This window comes from Arvicanthis niloticus, chromosome 8, assembly GCF_011762505.2.
Source record: "Arvicanthis niloticus isolate mArvNil1 chromosome 8, mArvNil1.pat.X, whole genome shotgun sequence".
Classification (NCBI taxonomy): Eukaryota; Metazoa; Chordata; class Mammalia; order Rodentia; family Muridae; genus Arvicanthis; species Arvicanthis niloticus.
In genome coordinates this window covers 60,994,673-61,019,193 of record NC_047665.1, presented here as the reverse complement: position 1 = coordinate 61,019,193, position 24,521 = coordinate 60,994,673, and the positions used below count along the sequence as shown (strand labels likewise).

General features: G+C 40.2%; 1 protein-coding gene across 2 annotated transcripts in view; it reads right to left on the bottom strand.

Annotated features, from left to right (window-relative positions):
• Positions 1-359: 359 nt before the first annotated feature.
• Sec61a2 (SEC61 translocon subunit alpha 2) overlaps positions 360-24,521 on the bottom strand; it is a 28,215-nt gene continuing 4,053 nt past the window's right edge. The window contains exons 2-12 of one of the 2 annotated variants that reach the window (XM_034509994.2): positions 24,379-24,444; positions 16,696-16,774; positions 13,981-14,033; positions 12,841-12,972; positions 12,606-12,715; positions 7,880-8,033; positions 6,866-7,026; positions 6,410-6,607; positions 4,214-4,405; positions 3,730-3,806; positions 360-1,425 (exon numbers count right to left, since the gene is read on the bottom strand). In XM_034509994.2, coding sequence (XP_034365885.2) covers positions 1,239-1,425; positions 3,730-3,806; positions 4,214-4,405; positions 6,410-6,607; positions 6,866-7,026; positions 7,880-8,033; positions 12,606-12,715; positions 12,841-12,972; positions 13,981-14,033; positions 16,696-16,774; positions 24,379-24,388 — 1,353 coding nt within the window. In that variant the 5' untranslated portion in view covers positions 24,389-24,444 and the 3' untranslated portion in view covers positions 360-1,238. The remainder of the gene's footprint in view (positions 1,426-3,729; positions 3,807-4,213; positions 4,406-6,409; positions 6,608-6,865; positions 7,027-7,879; positions 8,034-12,605; positions 12,716-12,840; positions 12,973-13,980; positions 14,034-16,695; positions 16,775-24,378; positions 24,445-24,521) is intronic. The other variant, XM_034509993.2, reaches the window with a different exon arrangement.

The following is a 24,521-nucleotide window of genomic DNA, read 5'->3' as shown; positions in this document are numbered from 1 at the left end:
GAAAGTAGGTTCTAATACCCCAGGGTGTTCTCTTCTCCACTGTCTGACCTTAGCTCAAGCTAAGTCAGTCCTAACTCTCATTCCTACTAAGAAAGTCAATTACTGAAAACTCTACTTTTGAAAATAAAAGTTAAATTTGCTATTTTTTTGAAAATAAAGTATGCACTCTAAAGAATACAAAGAAATGAGTGATGTCAAATGAACAGTAAAGTATGTTTTAAGACACTTCATGTCACAAGTACTCTTGCTATATTGCCCTTGAGTAATTTAGAACTAAAATATGACTATACTTGACCCTTTCAACCATATTCAGATATGTTCTGTGTAAATACAGTGAACCTACAGAAATACTCTTAGAGAACACTTAATAGGAATCTCTTTATTTTTCCAACACAACTGCAACAGTTTTATTAAATAAAAGTTTATTGTCTACTGTTTACACTTGGGTCCTGCTATGCACCTCACAGACATCAAGTCCTAGAATGAATTACTCATTGCTCACTTCCACTCAACTACAGACACTGCTTGAGAACTAGATCTTGCTTTGGGGATTAGGGAAGAGAGAAAAATACTTTGGGGCATTGGAAGTAGAAGGCATAGCCAATACAGCTGGACAGCACTTAGCTGTCCCCAGGAAAAGAGGACAAATGAAAAGCAGAAAAGGAATTAGAAGCAATTGTTTCCAGTGACAGAAATAACTTCAATGCTTGATTTTTGCCCATCCAGGCTGAGTGGCAGTTGGGGATAGGATGAATTAAGGGGTGGGGCTGGTGAGGGAGGGAGCATGGATATGATGAGTTAAAAAAGTATAAAAATTATCTAAAATATACATTAGATATAAATGCTCCATAACTCATTAGGGAAGCTCAAAATACTGTTAAGTGGCAATTTGCACTGCATTTATTTTTAAACAAGGGAATATTCAGTGTTCTGAATGTTGTGTGCAAAGCTAATCCATGTCACTGTCTCGCTGTCTGACCAACAGCTAGGCAGATACACTGCTTCCCAGCATCACTGCTAACACTCGATGGACAGTGTCAACAAATAATGTAAACTTCAGTTTTAAGGCAGCTGGTACTAATGCTGCACACAGGCTTAGCTCTGTGCCCATTTCAGAAATGGGACAGTTAGCACTGAAAACAACAAACTGAGGGAAGAAAGGGGAACCAGCATTATTTGACAGAAACAGTATGTCAAAATATTTTCCCTTTCACACACACAAAGAAATAGATGAACATTTAGAAAAACAAAGCACCCATCCCACCAACTTCAGCCTGTTCCTTAACAAATATTTCAAAGTACTGATAAATAATAGTGACTGCAAGCAGAATTCCAGTACCAGAGCCAATGGCCCCAAGGAAGTCTGCTAGTACCGACAGGGCACCGATGCACAGACCCCCAAAGGCAGCTGCTGTGGGGATGTACCTAAAAGACAAAAGACCTTTGTCAGGCAGTGGGAAACAAAGAATTAGAATATAATAGTTAGAAGCAGTACAACCTCCAGTTTTGCTAGAAATGATTCCCTCAATATAAACTTGTTGGAGCAGTCCTCACTGTTGAAGGTGATTAAGCCAATGATTTCAAACCACCAAGTTAAAAATATTGTAATACCCACAAGGCAGTGCAATTTTTAGGACAGAATTTTAGCTTGAAATTTATTATTATTATACATACAGAGTATATATTATTTGTATGTATATATACAAGAATATATACTTTATATGTGTGTGTGTGTATATATATATATACACACACACATACATACATATATACATATATATATATATATATATATATATATATATATATATATATATATATATATGTTGTATGTTTTTTTTTTCCAGACATGCCTCTGTAGCCTCTGGTTGGCCTAGAACTCATAGCAATCCATGTGCTTAAGCTTCCAAACACTGAGAGTATATTAATAAACCACCATGCCTGACTACAATTTGGGGATGAGGGAAGTGGTTTCTTTAGTCTGGCTCTCATATAATATCCTACCTCCACTTCCAAAGTTTCACGATCAGAGACACATGGTGTCACATCTAACAGGTAGCCCTAAATTCCCTCTTGGTGGGTGGGGAGGTGAAAAATTTCAAACCAGACACATATGTACACATTGGCAAACCACTCATATACATAAGATAAATTAAGATAGGAACACTATTGCCAGTTCAAGAAACCACTGAAGAAATAGCAATCCACATACAACTGGTTTCATTGTATTGGCCTGGTACTCGATGGATAGCCCGGGCTGGCCTTTAGCTTTTAGCAATCCTGCATTAGCCTCTCAAGTGCACCAGTGACAGGTGTACACTATGTATTTCAACTGAATGCATTAAGTAATATATGAATTTTCTCTCAATAAAGTCACAAAGACCAAATACCTGATGACTAGGAACAAGTCCTATCTCCTGAATTGTTGGGGGCCGACTTTTAGCAGAAAGCGGCTATCAGCTTTGCAGCCATCTTGAGCCATATACCCTGACATGAGACTTGGATTACAATAGCTTACAACAGCTGAGAACACTCCGATAATCTTGGTTTAGATACCTTGAGATTAAAGGTGTGTGAGATTAAAGGTGTGTAACTTAATAGTATACTTAGAAGTATAGAGATCAGAGTTAGAGACAAGACCTAAGGGCATGATTAAAGGTGTAACTTAGAGGCGTGGCTTACTATAGAAGACAGAACCAGAGATCAGAGAATATAGACTGAGATCAGAGACTATAGAGGGATCATCAGAGACGAATCTCAGACATTAGGTAGAATCTGCCGTCACCCTCGCTCTTGCTGAAGCCCAACCTGCAGACCGGAGCAGCAGCTTGGGCCGGGATACAGTGGCCGCCCAAACGTGGGTTGGCCCGGGCCTCAACATTTTGCCTGGGCTGCAACATTTATTTTGGCTGCCCCAACTTGGGGCTAGTGCGGTCCCCAACATTATTTTGGCGCCCAACGTGGGGCTAGTGTGGACTCCAACACTGAATGTTTTAGAAGCTCCCTGGTAATTTCATGTGCAGCCAGCCAACACTGAGAACTACTAATATGTATCATTTTAACTCTTGAGTGAGCAATGAAAGCACAGTCTCAATTTAAAATTATATAGGCTGCTGTGGTGGTTTGAATGTCCCCCATAGATTCATGTGTTTCACCAAACGGCTGAAACTGTAAGCCAGTCCCAATTAAATGTTTTCCTTTTAAGAGTTGCTGTGGTCATGGTATCTCTTCACAACAGTGAAACCCTAAGGCACATGCCTAAACAAGATCTGAATAAGGACAATACCAACAGACATGCTAACATGGAGAGGGTCCCAACCCTAAGAACTAGGCTACTAAGGACTACTGAGAGCAGGAGAAATCGTCTTCCCCAGGGAAGAAGCCCCAACTGGTTATCCAATACCAAATAGACAGCTCTAAAACCATATATGTATAAATACCATTGTACAGACTGAAAAGATTGTATTTATACACACACATACACTTATTTAGGAAAGTGTGTGAGAGACAGAAAGACAAAAAGATGCTGTGAATTTGAGAGACAAGGAGGTGGTGAGGGGAATGATAGTTTCAAAAGCTAAGTTTAAAAGATTATAAAAGGGCCAACTTTTTGTGGAAGACAAGTTTTAGTTAAATTTCAGTTCTCTTGTGAAGAGCACAAAACAAATAGGACTAAAGCAATGACAAGGCTAAACATCATCTTAGGAAGAAATGACCTTGTGACCTTACCTGTTCAGCTCATGGACCATGGAGGTATCTCTGTGGCCCCTCATCACCATCTGCTGTTCTTTAAGCTGCTTGGCCACCTGGCCAAAAGAAAAAGACAAAAACTTTTGAAATTAAACTAGTCTCATTTTGTTGGTTTCTACACTGAAAATATAAGAACCACAACCCTGGAACTGCATGGCTCCCATTGAACATGAGGAAATGGAGGTCACAATGCTGCCAGGCATGTTCTAACCACAGTATTGTATCTGTGCTCCCAGCATTTGTATTAACTCTGTAAAGAGGAACTGGATACTAAAGAGGTTTATTGAGTAGGACTGGTTTTAGAGGATCACAAAGCTACTGTAAAAGTTCAGTAGAACCAATTTTTAGCCTGTTGGGGTAAGTCTCACTAAGAATATATGAACAAAGCTTAAAACTATAAAACAATTTGATACCCAAATAATAGGATTTTTACAAAATTATTTTTAACTAGCTATATACTTACATCTTTGGCTGAAGAACCAGAAACTTCTATCCATGTCTTAGAAAAGAATGCACATGACCCCAACATGAAGATAATATACACAACTACATGAACAGGGTCCTCAAATATGGCTCCCATGGACTCAGGAGGAGATAGGTAGTAACAAAGGCCACCAACAGGGTAGGAGCGAGCAGGCCCTCCCCCACTGACATCCTATGAGACAAGAATTGAAGAAACAGAGTCAACCTGACTACCTGAGAATAGGGTTTTGTTACTGAGGATGACACACCCAGGGCCTTGAAGTATCATGTATGTATGCCTTACAATGAATTGCATCATAGACCTTAAGATTTGGGGTTTTTTGTTTGTTTGTTTTGTTTTTTGTTTTAGGGTTTTTTTTTTTTTTTTTTCCCCCAAGACAGGGTTTCTCTGTGTAGCCCTGGCAGTCCTGGAATTCACTCTGTAGACAGAAAATCCATCTGCCTCTGCCTCCCAAGTGCTGGGATTAAAGGCGTGTGCCACCACCTCCCAGCTTGTTTTTGTTTTGACATGAGATCTCACTATGTTGCCCAAGATGACTCAAAAATTCCTGAAGTGATCTCCTCCTGAATATTTGAGACTACAGTTGTCATGGCCAGAATTTCATGTCTGCATTTTTCAAAATGTATGACCATGTTTTAACTTTTTAAAAATGCTTTATTACTATGTAGTATATACACTGTCTGTGGATTGGTAAGCGTGTAGCACAGTGCATATGTGGAGGTCAAGGGACAACTCGTGGAGTTGTTTCTCTCCTGCCACTCTTTCATGGGTTGAATCTGGGGATCAAACTCAAGAGTGTTAGACTCATACAGAAAACACCTTTACCTGCTGAGCCGTTTCACTAGCCCTATAGCCAATGAACATATACAATTTTAGGAGTTAACTTTGCATCCATCATTCATTCAGAATTATGCACTTCATTTTGTGTAAGACAGTGTCATTAACAGAAGAATGGAGTTTTAAAAACATATCTATGAAATATTGAGGACAGAAATAAAAACAAGTTATAATTAATCTCTAGTTATATCTAGAATCTGAAATGTATCTCAACTCTCTGTTGCATTTTACAGTATTAAGAACGCAAGCATGCCAGGTGGTGGTGGTGTAAGCCTTTATTCCAAGCACTGGGAAGCAGAGGCAGGCAGATCTCTGTGAGTTCAAGGCCTGCTTGGTCTACAGAGTGAGTTCCAGATCAAAGACAGAGCTACACAGAAAAACCTTTTCTTGAAAAACTTTAAATAAATGAACAAAGGAAGCCAGGCATGGAGGCACTCACCTATAATCCCAGCACTCAGAAAGTTGAGTCAGGAGATCAAATGGCTGAGGCCAGCCTGAGCCTCAAACAAAACAAACACAAAACAAACAACAACAAAAAAGCTCACTGCCCAAGTTATACATTTTAGTGTACTTAATCTAGAATAAGCACTATATTTCAAGGACTCCAAATACTAATATTTTTTGGTATAAAGCAAATTATAAAGTTTCTATAAATGAATAAAGAAAAATGGAAGATTGCCCTTTTAATTCTGTAATTTAAGAGAGAAAATACTCCTGTTATATGATCAAATTTTGGCTGTATTGCTTTAAAAAATAAAGATCTGTAGATTATTTTACTTTTTTGGATTTAATAGATTCTGTTTCCAGTTTTCAGTCTTGTTAATAACTACATGCCCATCTCCAGCCTAGTCAAATGCAAGCTAATTTATTGCCATTCAAGTCATGGAAAATGAGAGAGAAAAAGAAAAGGATGATCCTTTCTTTCCGTTTTTACAATTCCCTGTATTGGCAAATAGAAAATGTTATAACAGACAACAGAACAACTTAACAAGAGGCCAGATATGGTGGCGAAGCCTGTGATTCCTATATACAGAGGCTGAGGCAAGAAGACTCCTTAGTCAGCTTGGGTTATAACATGAGACCATGTCTCTAAACAACAAAGACTACAAAACAAAGACTACAAAAGCACTTTTATGATTTTTTTTAGCCTAAAAAGCTATTCAAATGATACTCAAAAATGCTTCCTATATAGGGAAATATTAATCTTAGAACATTTACCAAATTTTCAAAACAAAATGGTACAGGTAAATAAATTTAAAAATGTTTCAATATCTATCTCAGTTAAAAATGCAACTATAAAATACAAATTTTAAATTTAATAAAAATAAACATACTCACGGCCCACTGTCCTAGTAAGTTTACTAAAAAGTTGCCACTAAATCGAACAGACAGCATCTGGGAAATGACGTACAAGTTTGAAACTAAGGCAGACTGGAGGATTATGGGAATATTCGACGTGTAGAAGAGCTTGATGGGATAGCTACTGTACTGTCCACGATACCGGGCCGACTTAATGGGCAAGTCAACACGAAACCCCTACAAATGAAATTAAGAGTAAGAGGAAGTACACGTCAAAGAGTGCACAGAGAGAAGGGCAGCTGCAGAGGGGGTGGGACAATGACAACAGAACCTGTATCCTCCCCAAACAGCATGCCTTTTTTTCCTATTTTATGGCAATATTTCCCACCTTCAAACTAGAGTTTTGAAACATCACTTGTTAGACATCATCCTTTTGAACAGCATTCTCCTTGTTACAAGAAAATGAGCAGTTCCACCAGTGAGAACGTTACTCACCTGAAAATATATGACAACAGCAAAGACAAAAACTGTGGCGATGAGGTTCATAAGGTTGGGGAGGTTCTGCCGATAAAAGGCCTCCCTCAAGGCTCGCACTTTGTCTGTCCTGGTAGCCAACAAATGAAACAGAGCTATGACTGCACCTTCAAACTCCGTACCTGAGAAATCAAGACAGAAATGAACTATGGATACCTATTCCATAGTTGCCTCAAAGTTTTAAAAATAACAAACCTCAAGTCAATTTACCAGTTTATGACTATGTTGTATGGATTTATGGCATAACCATTTGTGTGGGTTCTAAACATAGTTATATCATGGAGGCAAATTTCAACATAAATCTGCAATTTTGATTCATACAGGTTTGCCTCTCCTTTACTCTAGGGAAACGGAGGACTACTTTAAGGGATGATAAAAAGCAGCAGCAAAGCAGAATACAAATTATCAGATTCCGAGCAGGTATGTTATCTACCACGCTTGCCATTAGCTCACTGCACCAAGAATGTTAATAAACTATCTGTTATTTTCTTAAGGCTGGGATCCAAGTTAGACACTGACTAATTAGGACAGGATGACAACTGAGAAGTGGAAAGGGATATGGGGAAAGAATGAAATCTTGCACAACGTAGATGCTATTACAAAGCCAGTTAGAGGCAAGGGTACGAGTGCTCCCTGAGGACGGCCGAATCATAATCCACTACCTTTCTGTCCCTCCGCTGCATTCAGGGAGGAAAATGACTCTGGCAGCAATGGCTTAAGCAAGGTCAAAAGTCAAAATTGCAATACTATTTGTAACCACTGAAACTTGAAACCAGCAGAGGTTAGAATCCACTCTTTTGGACTTACTGCTGCATACTTCACACATCTCTGCTCAGTAAGTTTTAAACATTTAGCATTTGTGCTCCCCCGAGGTAGCACACTGGAGTGGCTACAGGCATGTGCGGCTGTATCATGAACTCATTTTCAGCATACATCCAGCAAAACTCGTGCAGTTGCAGTCACTGTGAGATGTACCTCTGCCAGTGTTAATGGTAGTGGGACTAAAGGCCTTCCAGACAATGGTTTCACAGATGTTGGTGGCAATAAAGAGGGAAATACCAGACCCCAAGCCGTAACCCTTCTGTAGCAGCTCATCTAACAGCAGCACAATCAAACCAGCAACAAACAACTGTGGGGAAAGAAATGCACGTAAGCGGAAGCAAGAAAAACTGAGGAAGGGGCGGACGAACGGCTATTTCACAGTTTGTGCATTCCCAGTATCAGACCTGAGCGATGCTTTTCACCACTGTGGCGTGTGAGCTTCTGACCTGCTCTACAAGGCAGAGGCCAGTTTGAACATCAGCGTACTAGGAATACTGCCTCGTTATACAGCATCTTTCACCTCAGTTATACCATCTGAAGAGTTTCCCTTACAATGTTTAATTTGGGCCCATGGAGGAGACATTAAATAATAATCACAGCTTAGAATTTGATATGAAGAAACAGAAAATATTCCAAATACCTCCATGTAAGTAAAAAGTCAAATAAACTACAGAAAACTTAAAAGAATCCCCTCTATTCCTAAGGAGTGACATTACCACTTTTTACAAAGTACTGTATATATTTTCTATAAACATAGTATATATAGAATAAGCCAAAAAAGAGCACAATATAAAAAAATTTATTCTATATTATTATAACAAAGAGTGAATATAACTGTGAAAAGTTAAGATTTTACCGTGTTTTCAAGCTCATTTTTTAAAAAATTTACTTATTTTATGTACACTATAGCTGTCTTCAGACACACCAGAAGAGGGCGGCAGATCCCATTAAATATGGTTGTGAGCCACCATGTGGTTGCTGGGAATTAAACTCAGGACCTCTCGAAGAGCAATCAGAGCTCTTAACTACTAAGCCATCTCTCCAGCCTCGCATTTTGTTTTGTTTTGTTTTATGAAAACATACTAAATTTAACTTATAGCTATTCTTGGAGAAGACATGCATATGAAAACATGTATCAATAAAACCAAGTTTCAGTCATGTGGCTCCTTCTTGACTGACATAATCTCATCTAGAGGGAAATAAGGCATGCTGTGAGCCCCTCCTTCCTCCTTCCTACCTCCCACAAGTCCTACTTCACACTCTCCCCTACTGAAGAGGAAGTAGCTTCGAGTTCTCCCCACCCAAGCAGGCCACCTTCACTACTCATGTCACCTGTCAATGAGCCGCAGTACACCACTGGAGCATGCTTACCTTACATACCCTAGATGCCATTTCAGTGCCTGTGCACAGCCTAACTTGTCTACTCCAAGTTTTAGTTTAACTTTCAATCACCTGGAAAGAGGGCATAGTTCTCAAACTCCTGAGAGAAATCATGGTAGCCTTTTACTGTTTGAAAACTCAAGTTTGACATTCTGACAAAGTAAGAAAGAAGTCAGGGCTAGATTTTATTTTGACCACAGGTAAGTAATGATCATTGAGTATTCCCAGTCGTAAATACAGCAACCATCCCCACTGCAGGGGACAGTATCTACTCACAAATAAGTCAGTCATGGTTTTGAGAGATATCTGTCCAAAGACACAAGAAGTTCTACAATACCTAAAGCCCCCATGCAAAATAACGTTGGCCTGCAGAGCCATGGATACCCTTTAGAAATGAGGTGCATCTTTTCCCAGGAGGAGTAATGTATAAATAAATCTAAATGAGAAGTGGTTTATGCAATTTGAGAAATAGGAGAAAAGATAGTAATAAATGAATAAATAAATACATAAAATGTGTGCTTGAGGAAGAGGAAGAGGAAGCAGAAAATGACGGCAGCATCTCCACAAAGCCCACTGAGGACAGAGCAGTGACCAAGTGTACATGTGGAATGCACCCTGTCAACCTGAGTGGACTTAACGTCACACTGGATGTCAACCTCACGTGGCACACCCACACCACTTAGTCTGACAAAGACATACTCACCTTTCCTACGTGCCATGGACAATGACACTTTCTATTTTGTTTACAATTTCAATTAAGACCCAATTTAGATTTCAAACCCAATTAGTGGACAGAGCACTATGTGAGTGAAACAGAAACAAAGTGAGAAATACCTTCTGTAACAGCATGCAAACAGTTCTCAAAACCCTACGTTTCTAGGTGAACACACACTGATCCAATCATAGCTCTTCTGTGTAGACACATATTTTCAATGTAAGCAATCCCTTGAAAAGACACAAATGGGTCACTGCCCACCAACAATCAAACATGACATTTTTCTTTATACATTAACACTAAAAGAATTCATCACATTATATACCAATTATGTCAACAAGTTAATACAGATTTTTTTCTCATTTCCTTCTTAGAAATAATGAGATTTCTGACTGTTTAAAAAAAACTTCAAAATATCCTGAACTCCACTTGTCAGTTTAAATGTATGAGCTGTGCTGTAAAGGCCACTTCACCCAAACAGCTACTCAGCTACATTCCATGACGCTAAGCCTAGTTTAAGGAAAGTACCAAAGAAATTACACTGGAACAAAATGTTCCGAGTCTAATACTAGTTCTGAATGTCTTTTTAAAGTCAAGGCTACTTTAGGCTAACAAAGTTATCACAGGGGTAGTGAGTACTTGGTGTTCTCAAGGCCCTGGATCCAACCTTCAGCTCTAAAAGAAAAATTTTAAAAACATAAAACTTTATTGGCTACATAAAGCAGATGTTTTAAACCAGTGGTTCTCAGCCTTCCTAATGTGGTGGCCCTTTAATACTGTTCCTCATGTTGTGTTGATCTCCAACCAGAAAATGGCTTTTACTGCTATTCTTTTTCTTTTTCTTTTTTTTTTTTTTTTTTTTTTTTCGAGACAGGGTTTCTCTGTATAGCCCTGGCTGTCTTGGAACTCACTCTGTAGACCAGGCTGGCCTCGAACTCAGAAATCCGCCTGCCTCTGCCTCCCAAGTGCTGGGATTAAAGGCGTGCGCCACCACCGTCAGGCTTTTACTGCTATTCTTAACTGTAACTTTGCTCTTCTTTTGAGTTCTAAGTATCTGATATGCAACCCCTGTGAAAGGGTCCTTCATCCCCAAAGGGGTTGACACACACTGCTTTAAAGAAACAAAACCAAACATGATATCCTATCAGTAGCCTCTTCAGCACTGTACCAGCAATATAAAGAACTCTAAGCACTGAAGGATACTAAAGTCAGTGTCCAGAGGATCTTCTCTCCCCATCCTCTGCAGCTCTTCCTTCTCCAAGTTCCAATAGCTATAATATGTCAAACAAGTGATTTGTAAATGGAGACATAAAGTAACTATTATTCTCTTGGGAAACACATCTTACACTGGAAGAGAAGTCACTAGGCTTTGGCAAGTTGCCACAGACTCAATAGTGCACAGACAAAACAGTTATAGCCTATTAGAGGTCATCCTTATTAACCATGCAAACCCTGTCCTGAGTCAAGTTCACTGACTTGCTTATTAAAAGAAAAAAAAAGAAAGAAAAAAAAGGTAAATCATACCCATCTGAGACAGCCATTTATTGCCCAAGATAAGAACTTGATCTTTTGAATTATTAGGAAAAAATCCTAAATTAATTCTAATTTCAAACAGTAAAGTAAATTTCCACAGTAACCAGGACTCTAGTATACATATTTTATTAACTTAAACTTTAACAAGAAAAAAAAATCCTCTGAACATTATATATAGTCAAAATTATGTTGGTTTTTAAAAACTCAACTCTGAAATATCCATTTCGGAAGCCCATAGAGGCCTGGGTCTATACCTAAGTTGGCAGCTTGACTCCCATGCACAAAGCTCTAGTCGTGCAAAAACCAGGTCTGGTATATAGCATATGAATAATGCTAGCACCTGGGACATAGGAATGGGAAGAGCAGAAGCTCAAGGTTATCCTCAGCTATATCCTGAGTCTGAGCCCAGGCTATATGACACTGCCATAAATAAACAAACAAATCCTCCATGGAACACATGTATGTGAGTATATATGGTATTTTGCTGGCACTAAAATTATTTAGAACATCATAGTTTTGTATTCCACCAAGAAAGAAAAGGGTTAGATACCCTGGTAAATCCCTAAAATCTAAGCACTCATGCAGAGGCAAGATGCCTCCAAGTTTGAGGCCTGCCAGCTAAACTACAACAAACTGATTTCAGACGTGGACAGCTGGTTTTCATCTAGCTTGCTGTTAATGTACTTTCTGAGATTAGCAAGTTTCATTTCCATGATAACAGTTTAATGTCACACATGCTTTTGTCTACCTCTCTTGCAACCTCCCAAACAACTGGGACTCCAGGTGTCTGACACAACGCTAGCCTCACAATGGGTTTGCTAAAGTGATTTCAGCCAACAAGTAAACTCAAACATCTATCGTACCAACAGGGTATAAAGTAACAGCTAGGATGCTAACTTCAGCCACTATGGCCAAGCTGACAGCCACTCAAAGGCAGGAAAACCCAACCGCTGCCACCTGGCTGGCAACAACAGGAATGTACTGTTAACTGAGGGAACGCAGTTGATTTCAGAGACATCAGAATGTGGAAAATGAACATCATAGAACAATGATAGAGTGGCATCCATAACAGTGACAGACTGTGAAACTATTAGAATAAACTTTTTTACATCAATGTATTTATGTCATTTCTGTACTAATATTGTACTTAAATAATTTAGAAGGAAATGATTTCTATCATTCACCAAAAGAACTATTAAATAAAGGTGCCAAACTGTTTTTATTAGCATAGGAAAACACAGGGTCTCTTACCTGTATAATGATAAGAAGACAGATCCCAGCACCCATTTCCGCAGGGTCCCCGTACATCCCCGTCATGACATACACAATGGCTTGCCCAATGGTAATGATCATACCAAATACTGACAAAAAAGGAGTATATGCTTACAACCAAAGACAAAAAAACAATAAAACCAAAACACTAGGAAACATCTTTACCACAAACACACTCAAGCTTGGATAAATCTCTTTAACTTTGATTGCTCACGTTTCTGGGCTCCATTGAACAGAGCTCTATCTTTGGGTGTATCTCCAACTTCAATGATCTTGGCTCCAGCTAATAACTGCATAATCAAACCAGATGTTACAATTGGGGAAATACCCAATTCCATCAATGTTCCTGTAAAGGAAGGGACAAAGAGTAAATAACTTTGTACATAATACAGTTCAGTTTAGAGCATCCCAGCCCTGAACATTTAATAAATGTATTTAAATATTACCAAATTTCCATTGATTCCTTAAACATTAATACAAGATCATTTATTAACAAACCAGCAACAATGCAATAGGTAAAAAGTGTTATGCCATAAAAATTTTAATTTCTATAAAATCTAAACTTAAAATATGAAGTCCTTTTTAAAATAAACCTTTTGAATCTGGCAGGTACAGCTAAGTTGTAGAGAACATGAGACCCTGGGTTCACTATCCTGCTTCAAAGCAGAAAAAAAATAAGTAAAAATCAAGAGGCTAGGGGCCAGCAAGATGACCAAGTCACTAAAGGCACTTGTCAGCATGCCCAACAACCCAAGTGCAGTTCCCAGGACCTGCATGATGTAAGGGGAAAACAGATTGCTGAGAGTTGTCCTCTGGCTTCTAAATACAGACTGACAGGCACATGTACTTATTAACAAATACATTTATATTTGTAAGTTATAACATGATATAATATAGCTTTGTGGTAGAATACAGTCTAACAAGTTTAATGTTTAATTGCCAGCAACACAAAATTTAAAAAAATAAGTAAACAAAGGTAGGGGTGTAGCTAGCATACCTGCCTAACACATGCAAAGCCCTACATTTAATCTCCAGCACAGAAAGGGAAGAAGGGAACAGAGGAGGGAGGGAGGGAAGGAGGGAGAAAAGGGAGGAAAGGAAAGAGGGAAGAAGGGAAAGAAGGAGAGAGGGAAGGAAAGAAGGAGGGAGGGGAAAAGGAAGAACTTGGAAGATTTTTCTCTAAATCATTGTTTTTAAAACTTACACTAAAATTGGGGATTATTTAGCTTTTGATCATATTTGTTTACTTATTATAGTCCAGTTTCTCTTTGGGTCATATAAACTTTTATGCTTTACTCTATTACTTATTTCCATTATTTGTCCGTATGTGAGAGTATTGTGTCTGGGTACACACCTGACACAGTACAATTCTGCATTGTGTTATTCTCTCCTTCCATCATGTGGGTCCTGGAGAATAAACATGCAGATCATCAAGCATGGTAGCAAGTGCTTTATCTTTGCTAAACCATCTCATTAAACCTATTTGTTTCTAAGAAAGAGGCTTAATATTTAGCACAGGCTACCCTCAAACTATCTATGTGGTGAGGGATGACCTTTAAGTCCCAATTCTCCTGCCTCTACTTTCTAAGTGCTAGTATCACAAGTGGGTGCATCCTTGGAAGGCTCAGGATATTGTCTTAGGTGCTACACTTAGCAAGTGGTACACAGTAAGATCAAGAAATGCTTGTTGGGGGCTGGAAAGATGGCTCAGCAGTTAAGAGCACTGACTGCTCTTCCAAAGGTCCTGAGTGCAATTCCCAAAAACCACATGGTGGCTGGTAACCATCTGTAATGGGATCTGATGTCCTTTTCTGGTGCTACAGTATACTCACATTAAATAAATAAATAAATAAATAAATCTTTAAAAACAAAGAAATGCTGGTTGAGTCAACGATTAAATAAATTACAGTATATTCTCATACTGTAATATGCCCATTAAATGAAGTAACTTACTAAAGACATTTTAAAAAAGAACAGTACATATGTATATATGTGTGAATATATGGATTTGGGTATGTATGTCCTATTTTTAAGCATATATATACAAATGAATATGCAAAGGAAAGGTCTGGATGAATCTCTGAAACTTACCCACATCCCAGAAATGTACATCATCTATATGTTGGTACATTTTATAAATGCCAATGCATTGAAGACATTATAAAACTTCCAAGAATCAGTGACTGCACAGATCAGTGCTGTGTTACTGTGAACAAAGCAGCTGCTCTCTACAGTGACAGTGCTTCCACAAAGACATGTGCCTGGCCAATGTGCAGAAAACAGCAGCTACTCCGCTCAGCCTTCAAGAGGAACGACCATGTTACCACCACCATCCACATGCTCAGAGACATCTCAGAAAAATGGGTGGGAAGAAGGTAAGATAATGGGAAGGAAAGCTGCGAAATGCTGTCGTATGTGCATTTTATGGTTGTGGCACTCATGAACCCAAAGTAAACACTGATGCTTGTAAAAAGTCTGCACAACACTGGGCCACTGAACATTTGTCTTCAGTGATCACCAGTAAATCACCGGTAGTTTACTCACGTCCTAGTAGACTACTCCACACCAAGCCCACTAGGACTCAAAGCAAAAACAAAACAAGAGGGCTGGAGAGAAGGCTCAGCAATTCTAGAGGACCCAGGCTTGATTCCCGGCACCCACATGGTAGTTCACAACTATCTGCAACTCCACTTCCAGAAGATTTTTATACTGGTCACCATAGGCATACATGTGGTGTACAGTCATACATGGAGGTAAAACACCAATAAATATAAAAATAAAGAAAGGGAAAACAAGGCATGGAAATGGGACACAGACTCAGCAGGAAGATAAGACTGGTGGGGGAGAGAGTAAGTGCAACCAGAATATTTCAGACTGTTAATAAATTTGGCAGAAAATAAGAAGAGGTGGAGCTGGTGAGATGGCTCAGTGATAATGCACTTTAGTGACAAGCCTGGCAACCTTAGTTCAATCCCTGTAACCCATTTAAAGGTAGGAAGAAGAAAACAGCAGCTCCACAAAGGTGTCCTCTGGCCTCCACATGCTCTCTGGGACTTGTGTGAGCACACAAGCACAAACACATGCACACCTGCTTTTAATTAGTAAATGAATCAACATTATTCCTATAATCTAAAAAACAACTACTAAAAAACTGCCATCTACTCAAAGTATTTCCCCCAAACATTCATTTCTCACCATTTGTGAAATCAAGCAGCCTCCTGATCCAACCATAACTCCTGGTTAGCCACACTGCTGACAGTCCTCACTCACAATCTCTCAGTCTGTGTGTGTCGTGCTATCTTATACTTGAGAGCTTTGGCTCAAGCTTTCCTCTCTCCAAGAATTAAACTCCAATTCAAGTACATCACCTCCCTGACACTGCAAATCATGGGATTTTATATGGGAAAACGCTGGCTAAGGAGCTAGCTCAGTGGGTAAAGGGCTTGTTGCACAAAGGAGGTACAGAGTTCAGATCTCCAGCACCCATGTACACATAAGCTGTTGTGGTGGACCACCTGTAACCTAAGCTCTCAGAACACAATATGGGTTGTCTAGAGTAGGCTTGCTAGACCATCAAAACTGGCAAGTCCTAAGTTCAAATGAGAGACCCAGCTTCCTTATAAAAAGTAAACTGGTCGTAATGGCAGACACCTTTAATTGCAGCGTTTAGGAGGCAGAAGCAGGAGGATATCTCAGAGGTAATGGCCAGCATAATCTACATAAAAAGTTCCAGGCCAGCAAGGGTTACATAGTTAGACATCGTCTCAAAAATATATATGGTTGAGAGTGATTGAGGTAGACACTAGTCAACCTGACCTTCACTGTGTACACACACATATACGCTTGTGCGCACACAGACTCAGACAGACAGACACATGCACGCGCGCGCGCGCGCGCGCGCGCACACACACACACACACACACACACACACACACACACACACACACGAGCTAGTGTTGTCATTATTACAAGCTGGATTCGCCTCGTAAGCAATGGGTTTGTTTTGTCTCTCCTATATAAAAGCACAAAGCAGCTGTTTGACAGCAGGATGGAGGTCAGAAGTACATACCTCTGTTGGACGCAAGAATAACTCTCATCCAGTAGAAGGGGTCTGCAGAGTCCGATGACATGATCCCAAACAGTGGAATCTGAAACATCATCACACAAAACACTCAATAACACAAGGGTGCTCAGCAAACAGACTTGCTCTTAATTAAAATGCTCTTGCTTGGCCCACAATGCCTGTTAGAGACTGACTGCTTGTGATTTCTAAGAAAGCAAGGATACTTTAGTACTCCTGCCAGCATGGTGGCATACGCCTTTAATCCCAGTACCTGGGAGGCAGAGTCAGGTGGATCTCTTTGAGTTTGAGGCCAGCCTGGCCTACAGAGCAAGTTCCAGGACAGCCAGGGCTATTATACAGAGAAACCCTGTCGCAAACAAACAAACAAACAAAACCCTGGAATAAAAACTAAAATTCAAAACTCTATACAGTATAAGTTCAAAACTCTAAAAATACATACAGAAAATAATACTGGAAAAGACATCTTTTTAAGGGTTAAATACTGATTATATCTAAGAGGTGAGATTGATTGATTTTTCTTCCTTATTCTTTTTAGGAATTATCAAATACTCTATCATAAGACATTATCTCCCACCCATTTTTTTTAACGATTTTCTCACTCAATAATGCAGGATGGTCTACAACTTGATATGTAGCCCCGGATAGCCCTATTTTGAGCACTCTAATATACCCCAATACATGCTAACTTTTAATCCAGAAATAAATAAAAACCTTTGGGTAGACCTGATGGGTTACACCTATAATCCAAGCTCTTAAGAAGGCTGAAGCAGCAACAGCAAACAAGAAGAGGGAGGGAGGAAGGAAGGGAGGGAGGGAGGGAGGGAGGGAGGGAGGGAAAAAATCAGAAAGAAATAAAGGAAGGAAAGGAGGGAGGAGTGAAGGAAGGAGGGAAAGAAAGAAAATCAAAGAAATAAAGGAAGAGAGGAAGGAAGGGAGGAAGGGAGGGAGGGAGGGAGGGAGGGAGGGAGGGAGGGAGGGAGGGAGGGGAAGAAAATCAGAAAGGGAAGGAAGGAAGGAAGGAAGGAAGGAGGGAGGGAGGGAGGGAGGGAGGGAGGGAGGGAGAGAGAGAGAAGAAGAAGGGAAGGTGGGAGAAGACAAGGAAAGAAAAAACCCTTCAAATTATTGCCTACTACAGGACCCATGTTTAGTTTCCTTATCATACTGGGGAGAAACCTAGAGCCTGACACATTCTAGGTAAGCCCTTTACCACTGGGCTATTATATACCTCCATGCCAACCCATGTCTAAAAAACAGCATTTGGTAAAACCCCCTTCTCAAACATAATACATTTCTTTCTCAAAAATGCAAGTTCAGGCACAAAGAAATTTACATTGCTAATTTCAAAATCTGTAGGGACTGAGAAGTTAGCTCAGTTGATAACCATGTTTTCCACATAAGCATGATGACCTGAGCTATAGTACCACGTTACAAGAACATTGTGACACTACACATCTGTAACCACAAGGCAGGAAGGGGCAGAGATGGGAGGATCCCTGTGGCTTGTTGACCAGAAAGTCTATATAAGCAGGAAGCCACACACATCCATACCTAAGTGTGCCCACACACATAAATGCAAAAATTAAAAACTGTAAAACAATTTTAAGTGTTTTTTAATTCCAAAATATGAGGTCAGAAATTCTAATTAACTAAATCTCTGGGATATCTGAACTCTTATTAAGCTACACAATGAAACTGGTAAAGCATAAGGCATGGCAGGTTGTGTGTATCCTGTATCACCTGAGAAAAGCGAGGACTGAGGAAGCCAGTGGCTAGGAAGCTAGCAGCACTACAGGACAGTCCTTATCTAAGGCCCTGGAACACAACACTCTAGCCTTCCCTGGAGCTGCCAGAGGCACGAGTCCTTAAGTGTCCAAGGAAACTGCTAAGTCTATTTTTGTAAAGTCTGTCTTTTAGCAAATCTGACAAAATACTAATACAATACTACTGTATTGTATACTCTGGAAAACCCAAATATTCCATGCTAATGGAAATCTGAACTGACTACATGGAGATGTAGAAAGTGAGCAATAGAAATTTTCAAAAGCAGTAGAAAGCCAAAGCTAAATAAGGCACATCTGAGTTGGGACTTCAAGTTTCAGATCTGAAATCAGGCTCAGTATTTGCACAGCAAGCTCAAGAGCCATGGTTCACCCTCGGTGCTGGAAGTGGACAAGACAGCAGGCTTCAGTTACATTACAGGAATTCCCCCGCTCTGGCACATAGCAAAATACAAACATATCAAAGAGTCAAAGCTAATCAGAATTTTAAAAAGCTACAGGAAAATAAAAACATATACAAAGCAGCTGTGATAGTTAAGGTTTGAGTGTTAACTTGATAGGATTTAGAACCACCTACGAAGCAAGCTCAAACATATCTAGAAAGTATTTTCAGAGAAGTTTGAAGGGTGAGGAGCCATCCTGAAAGTGGGAAACACCCCCTCCTGCCCATGGGTTGGATCTAGCACTAAAGCAGGTCAAACAGTCAAGCGGACTGAGTATCAGCATTCAGCATTCATCTCTCTGTGCTTCCTGACAGTTGACACAATGTGACCAGTCACCCTATCTATGCTCCAGTCACTGAGCCTTTCTGACACTATGGACTGAAAACAAACCCTTAAGCTGTGAGCCACAATACACCATCCCATCCCTTCCTGATATTGCTTCTGTCAGGTATTTTGTTGCAGGACAAGAAAAGTGACTAATACAGCTGCTAAACAAAAAAAAGGTGACAGATTTGAAGAACCAAGAGCCATGCTGCAGCACACTGAAGTTCAGTAATCTACTGGTACCTTTATTCTCCCTGCTTTTGTTAAGAGGAATTAGAAACAGCAGCTGAGAAGGAAGGGAAGTTGAGCAATGGGGGTGTCTCTAAAATAAAACTAAAGATTATGGGGCTATACTACGTTTGAAAACTGAGGAAGGACCTGGAGTCTAGAACAGAACATAGACCTCCACAGTTAGGTGGTGAGAAGCTCTCAAAAGAGACAACAACAAGGAAGGAAGGAAGGAAGGAAGGGAGGGAGGGAGGGAGGGAGGGAGGAAGGAAGGAAGGAAGGAAGGAAGGAAGGAAGGAAGGAAGGAAGGAAGGAAGGAAAAACTCAAAGCAGAGCAGAGCACTGGAAGCATTTAATGTAATGATCTCAGCTTATCTCACCTCCCACCATTCCCTCAAGCTAGAGAAAACTGGCTAGAACTTGTTTTATATTCAGCTGAAATCACCCACACAGGGCATATCTGCCCAAATGTGAGAAAGACAAAAAGCAGCAGCTTAGCAACTATATAAACACAGGGAAAATAGGTAACACAAAGGCATTAATGGGCCATGGCATGAGACACTCCTGAGAAACAGCATTGGTTTCTAGTATAAAATGTTGAGGAGGTGGGTATTTTTGTTAGGGGATACTAAATGTAGGGCTTATACAAAATAGACAAGCCCCATTCAGGGTCAGGGAGGGAGCCACTAGGTTTTATTTTGTTATCGTTTTTACTCTGTAGACAGTGTCTCTCTAAGCTGCCCAGGCTAGCCTTGAGACCCTCCTGCCTCAGTCTTCAGAGGAACTAAGATCACAAGCCTAGGACACTAGGCCTGGAGGTCATTCTTTTGTTTCCTTCTTGGGATGTGGGTAATGATTTAAATCCCAAAACATCACTATCTGTATGTACTATTACAGGTTAAAGTTTGCTGATCCCTCTGTGTGTGTGTGTGTGTGTGTGTGTGTGTGTGTGTGTGTGATTCCCAATGGGCTTTTTTACAAAAATACACATGACTCTAGATATTTATATGGAAACATATAAGATCTAGAGTTGGTACTTTTCAAAAAAGAACAAAGCTTCAAGACTTTTCCTAACTGATGAGCATAAGAATGTAATGTCAGAACCCAGCTACTGCTCAGAACACAATACTCCAGCAGTTTTCCTGTCACAGATACCAACTGGCACCCTAAGACATTTGAGTCCCTAGCTAACAGACACTCCCAGGTCCTAACATCTCTCCAGCCTAAGACATGAGCACCGATGGCCAAAAATCTGGCTCCTGATCCTTCTTCTATGCCTCCTGCTTAGGAATGAGAAAGCCTGCTGTCTGATACTGGGGCCTCAACTCTCCTCATGGAGCCCATTGTGCCTCTTTCTCTATCTATGGCATTAATAACTCATATCCCCTGTGTTAGTTAGGGTGTCTATTGCCGTGAAAAAAACCACCATGACCAAAAACAACTTAGGGAAGAAAAAGTTTATTTCATTATCCAGAGAAGCCAGAGCAGAAACTCAGACAGGAGCTGAAGCAGAGCCCACAGAGGAGTAATGCTGAATGGCTGCCTCAGCTTGCTATCTTATACTTTCCAGGAGCACCTCCCTCAGGATGCATCACCCACAAGGTCAGGGCTCCTATATCAATCATTAATCAAGAAAAGGTACCAGACACAGTGGTGCATGCTTTTAATCCCAGCACTCAGGAGACAGAAGCAGGCAGATCTCTACGAGTTCTAGGCCAACCTGGTCTACATAGTGAAAGCAGCCAGCAGCTTCCCACCAGCGGATCTTAGAGAGGCATTTTCTCAATGAAGCATTTTTTCAATTGAAGTTCTCTCCTCAGATAACTCTAGCTTGTATCAAGCTGACAAAAGAGCAGCCAGCACACTCCCCAACAATCAGTCTCAGGGCTCCTCTTGAACACTCACATGGCACCTCAGTTATGATTTGCATTAACGTTATGGGTATTAATATAGGGTAGATTAGTTAGGGTGTCTACTGCCGGGGAAAAAACACCATGACCAAAAAAACTTGGGGAAGAGTTTATACTGTAAAATGGCCATATAGATCAAGAAAGCAGGAGATCAAGATGTGTTTATATTAAAACTGGTTTTCAATAAGAGTTCAAGGTAATTCAACTGGGAAGTTTGTCAAAAAATTGTTCTAGAACAGAATATCTTTGTAGAAAGAAATAATCCTCAACCCCCACCTCATGCCACCCCTCAAAGTTAACTTGGAACACATCACAAGCCAGCATGTGCTAGCTAAAATGTCCTGAAGAACACAAGAGAACAAGCTTCTTGACCTTACAACAGGCAAAATTTTCTGAGCTTGGTCTGACCCAGCATAGTGATTTAATGCCAACTGTTGGGAGGCAGAGGCAGGAGGATTTCTGTGATTTAGAAACAACCTGCAGCTTGTTCTACATAGCAAATTCCAGGACAGCTGGGCTACACAGTCCTTAGCTGGGTTAGGCAAGTGACACACTCCTGTAATCAACAGCCATGAGGCTGCAGCATGCAGCTCATAACATCATGGGCTACACAAAGGCTCATCTCAAGAACAATAGCAATGATGCTGGGCAATGGTGCCACACACCTTTAATCCCAGCACTAGGTATCTGGGCTCAAAGTCATCCTGGCCTACAGAGAGTTCCAGGACAGCCAAGACTACACAGGGGAACCCTGTCTTGAAAAAAAACAAAAATAAAAAAAATAATAATAGTAGTGGTGATAATAAATTCTTTATACTTTTATTGGATAAAAAGGCTTATATATTATATCCAGAAACAAAACCATTAAAGTTTACAGTTCAATAATGAAAAAATAACCATTTTTGAAAATTTAAAATAGGCAAAAGTCTTTGAAAGACACTTTACAGAAGACAAACTTATACCAAACATACATCACACAAAAAAGTTGCTCAGTATCATTTATCAAGGGAATTCAAAGTAAAATTCCACCTATTAAGAGAGCTACCATTCAAGATAGAAGAGCAAGTTAAAAACAAAACCTTAGCACATGACACAAGGGAGTCTCAGCTGGGGGAACCTCAAGTAAAGAACACGGAACATGCATGCAGACCACCAACCCTATCCTAGACATGCATGCATACCTGAGAGCAGACAGACTTGTACACAAACATTCACAGCAACCTATTTCAGCCAAAAACTGCACGCAAGCCAAATGTCCAATGCATAAGTGAATGTACTATATGTTCACAACAGAAATAAAACTGCTGGCATGCTGACAACATGAATACATTTCAAAAATGTTATAAAGTCAGATGCTAGACACCACAACAACATATGTGTAGAATTCTAAGAAAGACAAATTACAGTGATGAAGGGCAGATCAGAGCTTGCCTAGGACTGAGGGCTAGCTGAATAGTGGATGAAGAGTTACAAGAAACCTTTGAAGATAACAAAAATGTTCTGTACCAACCTAAATAAACTCTTGAATGCACATATCTGTCAAAATTCTTCAAAATGTACAGTTAAAAATGTTACTTTATACATACAACTCCCTAAAGTTGATTTTTTTTAATGAGGGAACAACTTCAGAGATGTTAAAAGCATATGATAGAAATATAAATTCATGCTTTTTTCTTTGTATGTCTGAATTTAAAAACAAAAATAAACAACAACAACTATTCTCTTCCTGACCATCCAAAACAAAATTAAATGAAGTACAGAAATGAAGTACTTTAATGACCTGGTAATTTCATTCTCCAACACATGGACCAGCAAAATAGCTCGGCAGGATAGGTACCTGCCACCAATCCTGTCAACCTAAGTTCAATCCCTGAAAGTCACAGGGTGAAAGGAGAGAACCAATTCTCACAAGTTTTTTCTCTGATCTCCACACACAGGCTAAGATGTGAACTGGAGCATGCACTCACGCACACATCCACACCCACAAAAACCAACAATAATAAACTGGGCATTGGTGGCCCATGTCTTTAATATCAGCACTAGAGGCCTGCCTGGTCCACAAAGCAAGTTACAGGACAGCTTTGATCCTATACACAAAGAAACCCTATCTGGAAACAAAACAAAACATGATAATAATAACAACGATGATGGTGGTGGTGGTGGTGGTGGTGGTGGTGGTGGTGGTGGTGGTGGTGGTGATGATGGTGATGGTGGTGGTGATGGTGGTGATGGTGGTGATGGTGGTGATGGTGGTGGTGGTGGTGGTGGTGGTGGTGGTGGTGGTGGTGGTGGTGATGGTGGTGGTGGTGGTGGTGGTGGTGGTGGTGGTGGTGGTGGTGATGGTGGTGGTGGTGGTGGTGGTGATGGTGGTGGTGGTGGTGGTGATGGTGGTGATGGTGGTGGTGATGATGGTGGTGATGATGGTGATGGTGGTGGTGGTGGTGGTGGTGGTGGTGGTGGTGGTGGTGGTGATGGTGGTGATGGTGGTGGTGGTGGTGGTAGTGGTGGTAGTGGTGGTAGTGGTGGTAGTGGCGATGATGCTCAGCTTATAATACAACTGAGCCACACGGCACCTGCCTAGCATACACAAAATCCTGAGTTTGATCCCCAGAGTACAAAGAAATAAAAACAGCAGAACTCAGAGCTGAAAAACTGACTTAAAAGCTAGGTGTCCTGGCTGCTCTTCCAGAGGACACACATTCAATTCTTAGAACCTACAATGGGCAGCTCACAACTACCTGTAACTCCAGCTCCAGAGGATCTGACACCCAATTCTGGCCTCTATTGGCAACCACACATCACACCCACACCCACATACACACACCCACATGCACACACCCACATACACACACATGTAAAAATAAATCTAACAAAAAAAGCAACACTCACTATTATTTCCGTATATTGTTTTATCAGTTTTTCTAATTCTTACTAATCAAAACCTTGAACTAATACAGACATGTACTCAATAGTTTGGTCACATACCTGACAGCATACTAAGAAAATGAAGAGGGTTATAGCAGTCCACAGTACCTTCTCTCTAAACTGAATCTGTATAACAGAAGTATAAAGAATGATCAATTAAAACCAAGAAAAATCAATTTCAAAGCAAAAATCCACATTAAGGC